At 41.3% G+C, this 17,296-nt stretch overlaps 1 protein-coding gene across 1 annotated transcript in view; it reads right to left on the reverse strand.

The window, feature by feature from the left end:
• Positions 1–17,296, reverse strand: part of HORMAD2 (HORMA domain containing 2) — a 67,923-nt gene that overhangs the window by 17,359 nt on the left and 33,268 nt on the right. The window contains exons 9-10 of the mRNA XM_005691624.2: positions 16,416–16,567; positions 15,985–16,238 (exon numbers count right to left, since the gene is read on the reverse strand). Of these exons, the coding sequence (XP_005691681.1) occupies positions 15,985–16,238; positions 16,416–16,567 (406 nt within the window). The remainder of the gene's footprint in view (positions 1–15,984; positions 16,239–16,415; positions 16,568–17,296) is intronic.

The raw sequence follows: 17,296 nt of genomic DNA on the forward strand, positions 1-17,296 counted from the left end.
GCGCAGGCAACTCTCTTGCAAGGTGGATACGATTTAGGTCAATGGAAAGAAGAAAGGCATTCCAAGCGAGAGATTACTTGTTAAGTTAAGGAGGCAGAAGTGAACTTGGCTTGTTCTCGTAACACTGAGAAAATTGACTCCAGGAAGGGGGACAGGTTCGGTGATAGTGGGAAATAGGACAGGCAACATGGGGGCAGGTCGGGAGCAGCCTGAAAGCCAGGTAGAGGTGCTTAGACTTGACGTAGTAGGAAATGGGAATCATGAGATATTTTGATTAAGGAAGTGATGTGATGAGAGTTGCATTTAAAGAAGATGTGGGACGGAGCAGGAGGCAGTGGGAGAGCTTGAAGGCTGTGGCAGCAATTCAGGTGCAAGGGGATGAAGGCCTGGACTCAAGTTCTGGCAGTAAGAACAGACTGGAAAAGGAACGCTTGGGGAAATTTTGATACCCGACTAAATAAATGATCTCAAGATTCTGTACCTAAGAGGATAAAGATGATGCTGAGAGGCAGGGAAATTGGACAAAGAAATCTATTTTGGGTGTGGGAAGGAGAGGGCAGTGAGGAATAAAAAGACGAGCATCCTGGATTTGACACGATAGTGGGACATCAAGGTGGAAATGCCCAATAGAAGATTAAAGATACAGAACTGAAGCTCTGTTCAGTTCTCATGGTCAGGGCACAAGATGAGACATTTGGGAGCCAGCAGTACACATGTGGTCATCAGAACCCCGAGAATGGATGAATCCTCCCGGGTAAAGTATGTAGACTTCGAAGAGTACGGAGTCAGGACCTTGGACAGGTTGGGGTTTGCCCACAGTTAGAGGCGGGAGAAGAAACAAAAGTAACAGAGAGAAATGGATGACAGCTCAGGAGGGTGGAAGAGGCTGAGAACAGTGTGGCGTCACAGGAGTAGGAAGGAACATTTAAAAGAGAATATACAGCAGCATCATCAAACAGGTCAAGAAGAATGAAAACTAAAAGAGGAAAGACTGTGAGATCTTATTGGAAAAGTCCTTATTAGAAAAAGTGAAGGAAGGTGAAGAAGAGCGAAAAAGCACACTTTCGGATTCAAAGAGCAGGGGGAAGGTGCAGTAACTGGACAGCGTCCCGTGAAAGACTGCGCTGGAAAGGGCACGGTTAGCTAGGAGGGTGAGCAGGATCACGCGAAGCTTTCTTCCACCTAATGTCTGAACAGCTCCATCCAAATCTTCCTCCTCATCTTCTACTACAAGAATGTCAAAGTCCCGCTTTTGAACAGAGTCAGGATTGTGACACAAAGCTCCCAAAACCAAGTGGAAGAATTTATCTCTGTGTGTTCTCCTAAGTTAATAGGAAAGTATCTTGGTGGACTTTCAAACTATCTTTTAATATTTTTTCCCCTAAATTGAGACTATGGATGTCCTGGCAAGAAGCTCCAAAAAGACAGAGTATGCATGACAAATTTAAAACATGCAAATATTTTCAGATAATATCATTATTATATTCAGTGGCCTTCTACACATCTGAGATATTTATTTCCAAGTCGGAGACTATGAGCTAATATTCTCTTCTTAAGACCATTCAGACTTAAATACTTTAAATGTGATTTTAAAGTAGTTTTATAGGATTATGAAGTGTTTTTAATGTTAAAATTGTTAAGCAATATTTCACCAATTCTGAGAAGTCCTGTCTAAAGCAAGTTAGACCAAACCATTATTCTTCAAACCAAAATGCTTAAAGGAAAAAAAAATGCATTGCTGGTCCTAAAAGTTAATTCTTGAAATATTTATTTTTTGAGGAGTACATTTACTGATTTCTGGGTGAAATGGTACATTGACACTCCATCACTATTTATTTAGTTTCCTCCCCAAACCTCACTGCTGCTGCTGCTGCTAAGTCACTTCAGTTGTGTCCGACTCTGTGCAACCCCATAGACAGCAGCCCACCAGGCTTCCCTGTCCCTGGGGTTCTCCAGGCAAGAACACTGGAGTGGGTTCCAAACCTCACTAGAGCGACAGTAAAGAGATTTAAGAGTAGAAACCCCAAAGGGCTGGAAGAGTAAGAGAGAAAACAAAAGCAATGGGAGTTTGGAAGCTGGAAAGCAGACAGATAAGAGGTAACTAGTGTCGCTGGTGGAGAAGGCAATGGCACCCCACTCCAGTACTCTTGCCTGGAAAATCCCATGGACGGAGGAGCCTGGTGGGCTGCAGACCATGGGGTCACTAAGAGTCGGACATGACTGAGCGACTTCGCTTTCACTTTTCACTTTCATGCGTTGGAGAAGGAAATGGCCACCCACTCCAGTGTTCTTGCCTGGAGAATCCCAGGGATGGCGGAGCCTGGTAGGCTGCCATCTATGGGGTCGCACAGAGTCGGACACGACTGAAGCGACTTCGCAGCAGCAGCAGCGGCAGCAGTGTCGCTGGTAACTTAAACCAGCAGTGGGGCAAACCGAGAACTACCCACATGTACAGGGAACTATAAAGAGTTTCAGCATCAGGTGCTTTTGGAATAAGGAATGAGAATGGTGGGTAGTGAAAGTGTTAGCTGCTCAGTGGTGTCCGACTTTTTGAGATCCCATGGACTGGAGCCTGCCAGGCTCCTCTGTCCGTGGGGGTTCTCCAGGCAAAAATACTGGAATGAGTTGCCATGCCCTCTTCCAGGGGATCTTCCTGACACAGGGATCAAACCCGCTTCCCTTTTGTCTCTTGCATTGGCAGGCGGGTTCTTTACCACTAGCGCCACCTGGAGCTGACTAAAGAAAGTGCAAGTTGCTCAGTCGTGTCTGACTTTGCGACCTCACGGACTATACAGTCCATGGAATTCTCCAAGCCAGAATACTGGAGTGGGTAGTCTTTCCCTTCTCCAGGGAATCTTCCCAACCCAGGGATCGAACCCAGGTCTCCCACATTGCAGGTGGATTCTTTACCAGCTGAACCACAAGGGAAGCCCAAGAATACTGGACTGGGTGGCCTATCCCTTCTCGAGCGGATCTTCCTGACCCAGGAATCGAACCAGGGTCTCCTGCATTGCAGGCGGATTCTTTACCAACTGAACTATGAGGGAAGCCTGCAGCTAACTAAAGACCTAGTAAAAGACATTTATGAAGCAGTTGGATTCCTCAGACCCCTTCTTCAACTTTGCAAAACCAAACAGTTGCCCACCCAGGCATAAACCTGGAAGTTCCCTGAAGAATGTTGCAGAAGGTAGTGAGATCTAGATCACAATTGAGGCAGGGTTGTGGCGCCGGAAACAGGGGGATTAAGTGAAAGTATGCACAGTGAATGTACAGAGCCTCAGCCCTCTATCTCTACTTGGCTCCCCAAACAGCAGAGACCAACACAGACTCAGGAAAGTGACCAAGAGGAATCATCTAAAAATACAGATGTTGAGCATTCCCTGAGGCCTGATCGTGGCACTCTACAGCGAAGGCCCACGAGCTCAGAGCTTTCTAGTCCTTGCACTTTTAAGCACGAGCAGCCAACCAAGGACCACCAGCCGTCTTTGGCCTCTGCAGGGAGAGAAGTCGAGAAGGTGAACAAGGGTGGAGGAGGAAACAGCAAACAAACAGAAGAAACAAAGGCATGCAGAGGGAAGAAATGCATCTGGAGAATCAATATCCTGAGATAAGAGACCATTCTGTGAGTGTGAACAAGAGCAGGACGCCTAACCCTAAGAAGGAACACCCAGAGAACAGCAACAAAAGGCTCTTGGAAACAGAAACACAGTAGCACAAACAAAGACTCAACAGAGGAACGGGGTCATGTTAGCATGCTAGGAGTTATCCCCGAGAGCACAGAATGAAGGCACAGGGATGCGGAAATGGCACAGGAAAGATTTTTTTAAATAGAATAACTATATACCGCAGGTCTGCTATCTGAATATCATACTAGGAGATCCAGAAAGAAAGAGTAGAGAGTTTTGAGCAGACATAATTTTCATCAAGGAAATAATTCAAGAGAATTTCCCAGAACCGAAGGAGCACCCAGGTCACCAGACTCAAACTGGCCAGAGTGACAAACATAAATAATTAATTAAAATAATTAATAAAATTTCAGAAATCTGAGGAAACAGCTTCCAGACAGGGAAAACAAAAAAAAAAAAAACAAAACCAGATAATAGACAAAAGCTCAAAATCAGAATGACTTGGAAATTCTTAATAGAAACACCAGAAACTATAATATTTTGAGGAACAATGCCTCAGAATTCTCATGAAAAATAATTGTCCTCCTGGACCTTTATTTCTGGACAAACGTAACAGTAAAATATTTTTAGGGCTTGAAGGATCTCAAAAACTTATCACTGATCACCTGTCTCTAAGGAAGTTATTAAAGGACAGGCTCCACAGAAACAAGGGAGAAAAACAAATCAGGAAATGAAATCTCTAAGACAGGAGAGGCACAGAATTCCCCAGAAGCTACGGAAGGGAGATTTCAGTATGAGAGGCAGGCACCAGGCAGAGCAGTCATGCAGATTTGGTCAAAGGTGAAAAGCCCCAGGAGAAATTTCTCAGTGAGGACAGAGCTACTGCATCTGAATATCCTAGCGGGGTCTTAGGGCAGCACTGTCAGCAGGCCTTTCTGTGAAGGTGGAACGTTCTGCATGTGCACTGCCCAACACAGTAGTCACTAGGCAGAGCGCTACAAGCGGGTGACTGAGCAGCTAAACTCATTTAATTAAAATTTCAACAGCCACATGTGGTGAGCGGCTACCATTTTGGACAGTGCAGGTCTAGATAATTTGCAGCGAGTTAGGAACTGAATTAGGAATAAGTAGAGAAAAAGCTAAGCAAATGAACAATTATTAACTGCAGGAAAAACAAAAATTTATGCAAGAAAAGCAATCATGACTTACTGCATAACTCGGCTTGTTGTAGAATTATACAGATGAAAGAATCTACTGCAAATTAATGATATAACCCAAATTATATTACATATTGGGAAAGTATTAGGTGGCTTGTTTTATCTTACTTTCACTTACCAAAAAAGGTACAAATACTTTCTCCAGATCAATAATGTTATTTCTCTGCATTTGTGCTAAGTCACTTCAGTTGCTGTCTGACTTTCTGTGACCCTATGGACCATAGCCCGCCAGGCTCCTCAGCCCATGGGATTCTCTAGGCAAGAACCCTAGAGCGGGTTGCCATGCCCTCCTCCAGGAGACCTTCCTGACTGAGGGATGGATCCTGTATCTTGGCACTGTCTGGGAAGCCCTTTCCTTCTCTACCATGTTCTTAATGGCTACGCAGCGTCTCATTTGCTTGGTCTACCAAAGCTGACTGAGCCAGTCTTTCTGTGAGGGATACTTAGGTTCTTTCCAATGTGGAACAGTCATCCATTGGGCTTTAATGGTAATAATTAATACCATGGATCACTGCTTTTTAAAATTTAACTGTAACGAGGCAAAGCCTATATACTATTATGTATACTGTTGATCCCCTGGAGAAGGAAACGGCAGCCCACTCCAGTATTTTTGCCTGGAGAATCCCATGAGCAGAGGAGCCTGGAGAGATACAGTGCATAGGGTCGCGCGGAGTCGGACGTGACTGAAACGACTTGGCACACACAGCACACGTACACTGCTCCATCTATTTTAAGCATATTAGACATTTCTAGGAGCCTTGATAAATGTATATATCCTTGTGACCACACTACAATTAAAGTAGAGAACATTTCATCACCTTAAAGTTTCTTTATGCTTCTCTGCGCTAAATCCCCATCCAACCCCCACACCTAGGGAAACATCAGTTTGTTTCTTCTCATTTTAGATTAGTTTTGCATCTAGAATTTCACGCAAATGAAATCATATAGTATGTACTCTTATCTGACTTTTAAAAATTCGGTCACGGTTTTGCAGAGTTGTTTATTCTTTATTCTTATTATTGCTACTACTAATCCTTTGTACTGAGATACCACAATTTACTGATCCCTTGACCTGTTGTTGGGTATCTGAGTTGTTTCCAGTTAGGAGTTATTATGAATAAAGCCGCTGTGAACATGTGTGTTCCAATATTCTTGTGATTATATGTCTTCATTTCTCTTCGATAACTAGGAGTGAGATTGCTGTACCACACAGTAAGCAAATATTTAACTTTATAGGAAACTGACAAAATGTTCTCCAAAGTGGCCATACCATTTAACATACCCACAAGCAAGATATGAAAATTCCAAAAGATCCACATCCTTGACAGCACTTGGTATTCTCAATTTTAATTTTAGCCCTTCTAGTGAATGCAGACTAGTATCACATTTTGGTTTTAAATTTGCATTTCCTGGATGACTAATGACATAAAGTATCTTTTAATGTCTTACTTGGCTATTTGTACATATTTTTTGGTAAAGTGTCTGTTCATATTCTTGGGCATGTTTTTAAATGGGGTTGGTCTTCTTGAGTTGAAAATAATCTGTATAAATATAATCTGTACATATAAACGTCATATATTCTGAATATAAGTTCTTTGACAGATTTTTATTTAGGAAGACTATTTTCACTCAGTTTTTAGCTTGGCTTTTCATTTTCTCAACAATATCTTTCTGGAAGAGAAGTTTTAAATTTTGATAAAGCTCAATATATCAGTATTTTTCCTTTTATCGTTAGTGTTTTCAGGGAACTGCTTAAAAACATTTTGTTGGACATTTTGTTTCCTCCTAGAAGTTTTATAGTTTTAGCTCTGACCACGGTGGTATAAAATTAGAAAAAAAGAACAGAATAAAATTGGGTAACTTACAAATATGTGAAAATTAAACAACATACTCCTAAGTAACCAATAGGTCAAAGAAGAAATCAAAAGAGAAGTCAGAAGATTATTTGAGATGAATAAAAGAGAAGATACACCCATTTTTTAAAATGGGTTGTTTGTTTTTTTGATACTGAGCTTCATGAGCTGTTTGTATATTTTGGAGATAAATCCCTTGTCATTTGCTTCGTTTGCAAATATTTTCTCCCATTCTGAAGATTGTCTTTTTGTCTTGTTTATGGTTTTCTTTGCTGTGCAAAAGCTTTTAAGTTTAATTAGATCCTATTTGTGTACTTTTGTTTTTATCTTCATTACTCTAGGATTTGGGTCAAAAAAGATCTTGCTGTAGAAATCAGGAAGAGAAAAACAAATATAAAATATTAACGAATATGTGGAATCTAGAAAAATGGTACAGATAAACCTAGGTGCCGGGCAGGAACAGAGATGCAGAGCTAGAGAACAGATGCGTGGCCCTGGGCTGCCAGGGAAGAGGCGGGATGGACTGGGAGACGGGGATTGATGTCTGTGCTCCTGCACGTGTAAGACAGGAGCTCAGGTCTGTGCTCTGTGTGACCAAGACGGGTGGAATGTGGGCAGGGTGGGAGGAAGGAAAAAAGACAGGGTATATATATATATATATATACACACACATACATATAGCAAATTCACTTTGTTCTACAACATTGTAAAGCAACCATGTGCTGTGCTTAGTCACTGAAGATACAACAGAAGAAAACTATTGCTAAAGCAGTGCTTAGAGGGAAGTTTATAGGTATAAATGCCTCAAAGAACCTAAATTCCCAACTAAAGACACTAGAAAAGTGCAAACTAAACCTGAAAACAAGCAGAAGAAAGGAGATAAAGACTATATTGGAAATTCGTGAAATGGAGAATACAAAAACAAATATAGAGAAAATTGATGAATCCATAAACTGCTTCTTTGAAAGATCAACAATATCGACAAACCTATAGCCAAGAAAATGAGAGAAGACTCAAATTATGGGATTCTCCAGGCAAGAATATTGGAGTGAGTAGCCATTTCTTTCTCCAGGGAATCTTCCTGACCCAGGGATCGAACCTAGGTCTCCTGCATTGCAGGCAGATTCTTTACCATCTGACCCACCAGGGAAGCCACTGAATTAGAACAGCAAAAATTACTACTGACTTTACAAAAATGTAAGAAAGCATTATAAAGAGGTGCTATATAAATCCCTTGTCATTTGCTGTATATGTCCATAGAGATAACATAAATGCAATAATAAATTCCTAGAAAGACACAAACTACCAAAACTGGCTCAAGAAGTAACAGAAAATCTAAATAGCTCTATACAACTGAAGAGACTGAGTTAATAAGTTTAAAATTACCCACAAAGAAAAGCCTAGACCCAGATGGCTTACTTTAATTCAAAGAAAAATTAATGCCAACTCTTCACAAACTTTCCCAAACAGTAGAAGATTGCTCCTAACCTAATATTACACTGGTTTTAGTATAATGATAACATTGTATTATTTCGGGTTATTACAGGCACTTTTTTTACTCTCAGTCTTACTCTTTTAAAAACAACAACACAACAAAACTGACTTCTTTTAGGCTAGGCTTTAGTAATAGCAGAATCCAAAGTGTTACTACCTAAGACTACTCACTATGCTTTTCTTCTGCTATTACACACACACACACACACACACACACACACACACAGACACACACACACACACAGACACAGACACAGACACACACACACACACACCCCTATGTATCAATATGGACTTCCTAGGTGGCTCAGTGGTAAAGAATCCGCCTGCCAATGCAGGAGCTGGTTCGATCCCTGGTTGGGAAGATTCCCTGGAGAAAAAACTGGCAACCCACTCTACTATTCTTGTCTAGGAAATCCCATGGACAAAAGAGCCTGGCGGGCAACAGTCCATGGGGTCTCAAAAGAGTCAGACATGACTTAGAGACTAAACAACAACATCTATCGATATGCTCTTTTTTCCTTTATGTAAAAGTGATACATACACAGCTCATCAGAGTGGCTATTCCTACTCACAACAGGAAGGAAATAATTCTCTGATATGTTAAAGAGTGATTCATATATGAAAAAAAGATGACTTATATGACTGATGGGAAAGTCAACCAACTTTCATTCCTTTTCATGGTTAACAGAGGATAACAATTATATTCGGTAATGCAGAACAGAAAATTTAGTTGAAAAAAAATGTCCTATTAGACAAAAAGAAACTTTGTGAAAAGGACTACAGCCCTGTGATAAAGAGAATGATGTGTGGTTTTGAAGTCTGAATATTTTCTGTAGATAATGAGCCTCCTCCAACGTTTTCAATAATCAACTCCATTTCCAAGAATCTAAGATATTCTTGCCAACACTACTTTGTATCAGACAAGGCATATATGCTTCATGAGATGTAATGATATGAAAATCACCAGCCTATACCTCAAAAATTCAAAACTTCAGAGTTTAGTGGGAGAAAACAGGGTTTTGAGTGAAAAGGCTCTTGTTTTAATCCACTGACTAGAATACATAGGAATTCTAAGGAATTTCAGAAAATATCTTTCTAGTCTACACTTAAGTGCCCATTTATTTGGGCACTAATATACTTTACATTCTAATTTCTCAAAAACAAATCATTTATACTTAAATCCAATGTGTTAGCACAAAAGGTAAGAAATGGCCTTCACACAGGGAAAAAAATGCATTCAGGTAAGCCATATATTGTTATGTGTATTCTTTTGTGGAATTCATCAATAAGAAAAAGCAACCCCTTCTAAGGGAACAAAGACTCATAAAGAGCTCACAAAATTAGAAAATTACCGCCTGTGGATCCCCACTTAAAAATTGATAAAAATACAAATTCCCAAAGAGCTTTCTTTTTAAAATTATGTAGTTTTGGCTGTGCTGGGTCTTCACTGCTGCTGGGGCTTTTCTCACGCTGAGGCGAGTGGGGGCTTCTCTTTGGTTGCGGTGCACAGACTTCTCACTGTGGTGACATCTCTTGTTGCAGAGCACAGGTTCTAGAGGGGGCTCAGTAGCTGCGGTATGCGGGCTCAGTAGCTGCGGTATGCAGGCTCAGTAGCTGCGTCTCCTGGGTTCTAGGGCACAGGTTCAGTAGTCGTGGCACACGGGTTTAGCTGCTCCACGGTATGTGGAATCTTCCCTGACCAGGGATGGAGCCCATGTATCCTGCATTGGCAGGTGGATTCTTTACCACTGAGCCACCAGTGTTAGTCAGTCAGGTCTGACTCTTTTAAACCCCATGGACTGTAGCCCGCCAGGCTCCTTTGTCCATGGGATTCTCTAGGCAAGACTACTGGAATGGGTTTCCATTCCCTTCCCAGGAACTGAACCAGGTCTCAGGCAGATTCTTTACCATCTGAGTCACCAGGGAAGCCCCCCAAAAGCTTTCAGTTCAGTTCAGCTCAGTCACTCAGTCGTGTCTGACTCTTTGCGACCCCATGAATCGCAGCACGCCAGGCCTCCCTGTCCATCACCAACTCCCGGAGTTCACTCAGACTCACGTCCATCGAGTCCGTGATGCCATCCAGCCATCTCATCCTCTGTCTTCCCCTTCTCCTCCTGCCCCCAATCCCTCCCAGCATCAGTCTTTTACAATGAGTCAACTCTTCGCATGAGGTGGCCAAAGTACTGGAGTTTCAGCTTTAGCATCATTCCTTCCAAAGAAATCCCAGGGCTGATCTCCTTCAGAATGGACTGGCTGGATCTCCTTGCAGTCCAAGGAACTCTCAAGAGCCTTCTCCAATACCACAGTTCAAAAGCATCAATTCTTCAGCACTCAGCCTTCTTCACAGTCCAACTCTCACATCCATACATGACCACTGGAAAAACCATAGCCTTAACTACATGGACCTTAGTTGGCAAAGTAATGTCTCTGCTTTTCAAAATGCTGTCTAAGTTGGTCATAACTTTTCTTCCAAGGAGTAAGCGTCTTTTAATTTCATGGCTGCAAGCATCATCAGCAGTGATTTTGGAGCCTCCAAAAATAAAGTCTGACACTGTTTCCACTGTTTCCCCATCTATTTCCCATGAAGTGATGGGACCAGATGCCATGATCTTCGTTTTTTTTAATGTTGAGCTTTAAGCCAACTTTTTCACTCTCCTCTTTCACTTTCATCAAGAGGCTTTTGAGTTCCTCTTCACTTTCTGCCATAAGGGTGGTGTCATATGCATATCTGAGGTTATTGATATTTCTCCTGGCAATCTTGATTCCAGCTTGTGCTTCTTCCAGCCCAGCGTTTCTCATGATGTACTCTGCATATAAGTTAAATTAGCAGGGTGACAATATACAGGAATGATGCTAAAGCTGAAACTCCAGTACTTTGGCAACCTCATGCGAAGAGCTGACTCATTGGAAAAGACTCTGATGCTGGGAGGGATTGGGGGCAGGAGGAGAAGGGGAAGACAGAGGATGAGATGGCTGGATGGCATCACGGACTCAATGGATGTTGAGTCTCAGTGAACTCCGGGAGTTGGTGATGGACAGGGAGGCCTGGCGTGCTGCGATTCATGGGGTCACAAAGAGTCGGACACGACTGAGCGACTGAACTGAACTGAAGGCCCACTTGACTTCACATTCCAGGATGTCTGGCTCTAGGTGAGTGATGACACCATCGTGATTATCTTGGTCGTGAAGATCTTTGTGGAGAAGGGAATGGCAAACCACTTCAGTATTCTTGCCTTGAGAACCCCATGAACAGTGTGAAAAGGCAAAATGATAGGATACTGAAAGAGGAACTCCCCAGGTCAGTGGGTGCCCAACATGCTACTGGAGATCAGTGAAGAAATAACTCCAGAAAGAATGAAGGGATGGAGCCAAAGCAAAAACAATACCCAGCTGTGGATGTGACCGGTGACAGAAGCAAGGTCTGATGCTGTAAAGAGCAATATTGCATAGGAACCTGGAATGTCAGGTCCATGAATCAAGGCAAATTGGAAGTGGTCAAACAAGAGATGGCAAGGGTGAACGTTGACATTCTAGGAATCAGCGAACTAAAATGGACTGGAATGGGTGAATTTAACTCAGATGACCATTATATCTACTACTGCAGGCAGGAATCCCTTAGAAGAAATGGAGTAGCCATCATGGTCAACAAGAGAGTCCGAAATGCAGTACTTGGATGCAATCTCAAAAACGACAGAATGATCTCTGTTCGTTTCCAAGGCAAACCATTCAATATCACAGTAATCCAAGTCTATGCCCCGACCAGTAATGCTGAAGAAGCTGAAGTTGAACAGTTCTATGAAGACCTACAAGACCTTTTAGAACTAACACCCCCAAAAGTTACCCTTTTCATTATAGGGGACTGGAATGCAAAAGTAGGAAGTCAAGAAACACCTGGAGTAACAGGCAAATTTGGCCTTGGAATATGGAATGAAGCAGGGCACAGATTAATAGAGTTTTGCCAAGAGAATGCACTGGTCATAGCAAACACCCTCTTCCCAAAAGCTTTAATGGCTTAATAAACTAAGAACATCAGTCTCTACAATTGACATGGTACATTAGCTGGCCATCTTTTTATAGCTGTCTGGATGTGTTAGTAGTTACTAGAGTCATTTAAGAAGCCTGGGTTAACTACCTGTATTAGAAAGAAGTACTTTTCCCTCAGGATTTAAACTTAGCATAAAAATTTTTTTAAATTCTATACCCACAGGTTATTGTCACCATATAGATGAGTTCTTTAAAGAAGGAGCTTGTCCAAGAGTCTCTTTCTAGGGTACATGACTATTGCTATCTACGCAGCTGACCGCAACAGAGAAAACAGGCCCCACTTCACGGAGTACTGTGAGGAGACAGACACTGTGTTGTGGGCCTTACTACCTAAGGCCTAAAGCTCAAAACACCCTACGAGGAAGGAAGACCTGTCCTGAAGATGTGGCCAAAGTAGATGAAATGATAAGGACACATTAGAACAGGATTTTTCAGACAGTGCGACATAAACATGTTTTGTCCTGGGATTCCTTGGTCTCTTTACTTGGGTTCTGTGTCCTGTTTCTGAAGTGGAGTTTGGTTTTACAAGTTCTTATCATTTAAGAATTTTTGAATTTCAAGTTTGTCTCTTTTCATCATTTCTGATCCATGACCAAATTATGGTCTGAAGTATTTCAGATACAAAACAGAAATGGTAACCAAAAGGATGTGTGAAGTGAGAAGAAAATAGGAGCTGAACACATTCCTGGTCAGGCTGTTTGGTAAAGATTCAATGCAATACAAAGATAAGGACTTGGCAGGAGGGAGAGCATGTTTGCTTAGAAGCTGAAATTCCATTTGATGCTGAATTTGAAGTATTCGTATAATAAATATGTCTACATATTGATGGAGAGGTCAGTTTGGAATAGGGAGACAAAACCAAACCAAAGAAATAGAAGAAGACAAAGATGAAAGCCAAACATAAGCAAGATAGAAAAACAGAGCCACAGAAGAGACCAGCACAACCAAAAGATGACCGTGAGGAAAGAAGTAAAAACGCACTGATTTGGGCCAGTATAACCCAAGAAAAACTAATGAGGCACAAATAAATACCAGATATAAAAATAGGGAAACAACTACAGAGCAGAAGTGATTTTTAAAATTATTAGACCTCCATGAATAATATCATACCAAAATATGAATACTTGAAGACAGGGGAGAGAAAGGTGAGTTATTTCTATTTTTTGTGTGATGTTATTCATGGAGGTATCTTGTAATTTTAAAATTCACCTCTGTCTCTGTAGCTATTTCTCCTTGTTAGAGGAAAAATATAGAGTACATCTCTGTAAACTTTACAGTGGAAAAAAATTTTTAAATAAAAACTGCCAAAGATAGCTGAAAAGACTGATAAGTTGAACTATGCTAAAATTAATATTCTGTTCATCACAACATACCATTGAGAGTAAAAAGGCAACTCATAAAGTTGAAGAGATATTCACAATACATGTATCTGACTAAGGACTTGTGTAGAATATATATTCAGAACTCCTACAAATTCATAAGAATGAAAGACAAACCCAACAGAACCCAATAGAAAGATGACAAGAGAGTTAGAAAGAAACTTCACAGAAGAGGACATCCAACATGGCCAAGAAACGTATGAAAAGGTGCTCATCTTCCTTAGTCATCAGGAAACTGCAAATTAGAACCACAGTGACATACCACTACACACCCACCAGAATGGCTAAAATTAAAAAGACGGAAAATGCCAATGGTTGGTGAGGATGTGGAGCAACCAAAACCTGCTGATGGAAGTGTAAGTTGACACAAGCACTTTGGAAGTTGTTTTGTAGTACCTATTAAAGCTACTCATATCCTGTGACCCAGCAATTCTACTCCTACCAGAAATGTGTATAGTTTACTAAAAAACATATTCAGAATACTTGAAGAAGTGAAAAATTGTTTCACACTCCATGATTCCACATCTATAAAATAAAAAACGAGAGAAACTGATCTATTCTAATAGAAGCCAGGAGAGAGAGATTCCTGTTGAATAGAACCGTGACTGCAAAGCAGGACTGAGCTTTCTCAGAGTGCTGGTACTGCTGTGTTTCTTGATCTGGGTGCTGATTTCACACGCGTGTTCAGTAGGGCTGGAATAGGGTGAGGCAGGCAAGATACCTAGGGAGCTGTACTGAAGGTGGCACTCTCTCTTACCTCCCATCCCAGTGCTTGGGTTCAGTTTGTGAATATTTATTGAGCTGTATCATTATGATATATGGGCTTCCCTGGTGGTACCAGTGGTAAAGAGTGTGTCTGCCAATGCAGGAGACATAAAGAATTGCAGGTTTGATCCCTGAGTCAGGAAGATCTCCTGAAGGAGGGCACGGCAACCCACTCCAGTGCTCTTGCCTGCAGAATCCCATGGACAGAGGAGCCTGGTGGGCTAGAGTCCATGGGGTTGCAAAGAGTCAGATATGACTGAGCACGTGTGCAAGATATACATTATGAGGTACGTTGTCTCCTGTATGTGTATTATACTTGGGTTTTAAAATGTAAAAGGAGTCTGATCTACCTTACCCCACAAATAAAAATTAACTCCAAGTGGAATAAAAATTTAACTGTAAAAAGAAAAACCTTAAACTTTTATAACAAATTAAAGGAAAGTATCATAAATGACCTCAGATAAGGAAGGATTTCTTAATATCCAAAAGCCCCTGTTAGAGGAAAAGTTTGACTATATCAAAATTAAGAACGTCTCTTTAGCAAAAAGGAGCTTAAAGAAAGTGAAGAGACAAGCCACAAACCTAAAAAAAAAATACTGTAACATAAATAATGGAAACAAGTTATTATTTAGGATATATATTTTTTAAATCAATGAGGAAAAGATAAATAATAACCCAATAGAAAAATGCATGAAAGTCTTGAATAGTTACTTTATATACATAAAAAACCACAACAGCAATATACATGAAAAGATGCTTAAACTCATTAATAACCAGGGAAATGCAAATCAAAATCAAGTCATGAGGCATTACCATTTACATCCAGCAGCTAGGCAGAAACCATAAACGTGGGTAACACTAAGTGTTGCCAAGGATGGCAAGCAGCCCCTCCACTGGTACCGGAGCACAGACTGGTACAGCCATTTTGGAAAACAGTTTTTCACCACCTAAGAAAGTTGAAAATGTGCCAGCCCTAGGACTCTTTGGAACAGTCCTCAGAGACACTCTTGCATATGTGTACAAGGAGGTGTATACATGAATGTTTATAACAACGACAAAGAGAAAGAATGTCTATCAAGAGCAGAATATTCTACAGCAGTGAAATGAATGCGCTCTAACGTAGGGTTATCCATAACACTTGCACGCTGGTCATCAAGAAATTATACTTCCAGTGAGTATGAATAAACACTTAGAATATTTTTAAATGTTTAATATGCTCTTTTAAGTTAAAGAAAATCCCAAATTTCCTAACTTCATGGGTACCTTTTGTAAAAAGAAGTATATTATTGGGTTGGCCAGAAAGTTGGTTTGGGTTTTGCATAAGGTGCTATGGAAAAACCCAAACAAAATCTTTGGCCAACCCAACAGAAGGTCTATTTCCCCCTCCTAGCCATGGACAGTTTCATTTAACAAAGCATATTTCCTTCTTGAAGATAGTGCTTTTTTAGAATAAAGACTCGAGGTCAGGGTCTAGCTTTGTTTTCCTTTTTATACCCAGCACACTCCGCTGGACGATTATGCTGTGATATGAGCTGTGCGGGAGCTGAAGCGCGTCAGCTGGGTTTAGCCAAAGCAGTAGAGGGGTGCTGCGGCTTTGCCTTACGTCAGTGTTGCGTTCCTCCTCTTCCTCATCGCAGTCGAGGCCCTGGTGGGCGATCTCGGTCGTGTCGCTCTCCTGGAAGAGGCTGCTCTGCAGATCAGACACTCTGGTGGCTTCGGCTGTGACTTTTACTTTCATGCTGTGAAAGCCAGTGGAGACCATTCCCACTTGAAGGTTTACAGGCTCCCCTTCGAACAGCAGGAAGTGCGAGCTTACTCCTTCTTTAAAGCCAGGGGGCTGGTAATCGTTTGGGGTCACTGCAAAATGGAGAGGGCAGAAAACCAAGAAAACTGTGAGTCTCGGGAGAGCAAGTCAGGTTAGCCTTTCATGTGTAACAACAGCCGTCTCTTTCAAAGGCTTGCCAAAATCCTTCTGTTTATCCAAAATACTACTTCAGCACTAAAGAGGGGATCTGACCAGAGGTCTCCACCTACCTGCATTGTAGTAGTGGAGAGTCATAGTCAGTATAACATCGTTAGGAAGGGGTCCAAGGTTCTGCATCAGCGTGTACAGTTTACGGATCAGCAGAACACTGGCTTTCTTAATATCTTCACTGTTTGTCCCACTTTCGAAGCTTGTGTTACTGCTATAACCACATAAGAAAACAGCACACTTTTCAATCACATATAATATTGAAAATCTATTTCAAAAAGAACAAAAATTTTTACTGTATGAGCAGATAAATATAAACTAAACGCAGGACACTCGAGACTATTTTAGAATGTAAATTAAAGGAGTTATTGTACTTTTTGCAATGAATGTTCAAAGGGGTTCTTAAGTAGCAAGTTCCCTTAAGGCATTTTAAATGTGACCTCATTTTTAAAAAATTTCATTTATAAATGACCGCATAATTTAATACTGAGAACAACGGACTTGACATTTAATATTGGCTCTGTTGCTAACTAGCTGAATGACTCCGGTCAAGTCACTTAGACACACCAGGTCAGTTAACTCCATTGTGAGATAAGCTTACACATGTTTCTATATCTCTCCAAATTAAATCAGTCATCATCTCTGGCCTTTGGATCATCTGGGCATCTCTCAGAGGCATCCCCTTCTCACTCTTGCATGGATTATCACCATGACTGACTATTCTTCCTGTTTTCCTTCTTGTTCACACTGCAAAACATTCTCCACAGCACTCCTAATACATATCCCTAAAAGGAAAATCCGCTCACATCACTCTCTTAAGCTTCTTATATTGTATCCATTACTTTTCAGTGAAATTCGAGAACAGTGTGTGTGCAATGGCCTTTCACCAGCCACACCTGCGCCTCCACCGTCATCTGTAACTAGCCCCTGATTCCTTCCTACT

This window comes from Capra hircus, chromosome 17 (genome assembly GCF_001704415.2).
Source record: "Capra hircus breed San Clemente chromosome 17, ASM170441v1, whole genome shotgun sequence".
Taxonomy (NCBI): domain Eukaryota; kingdom Metazoa; phylum Chordata; class Mammalia; order Artiodactyla; family Bovidae; genus Capra; species Capra hircus.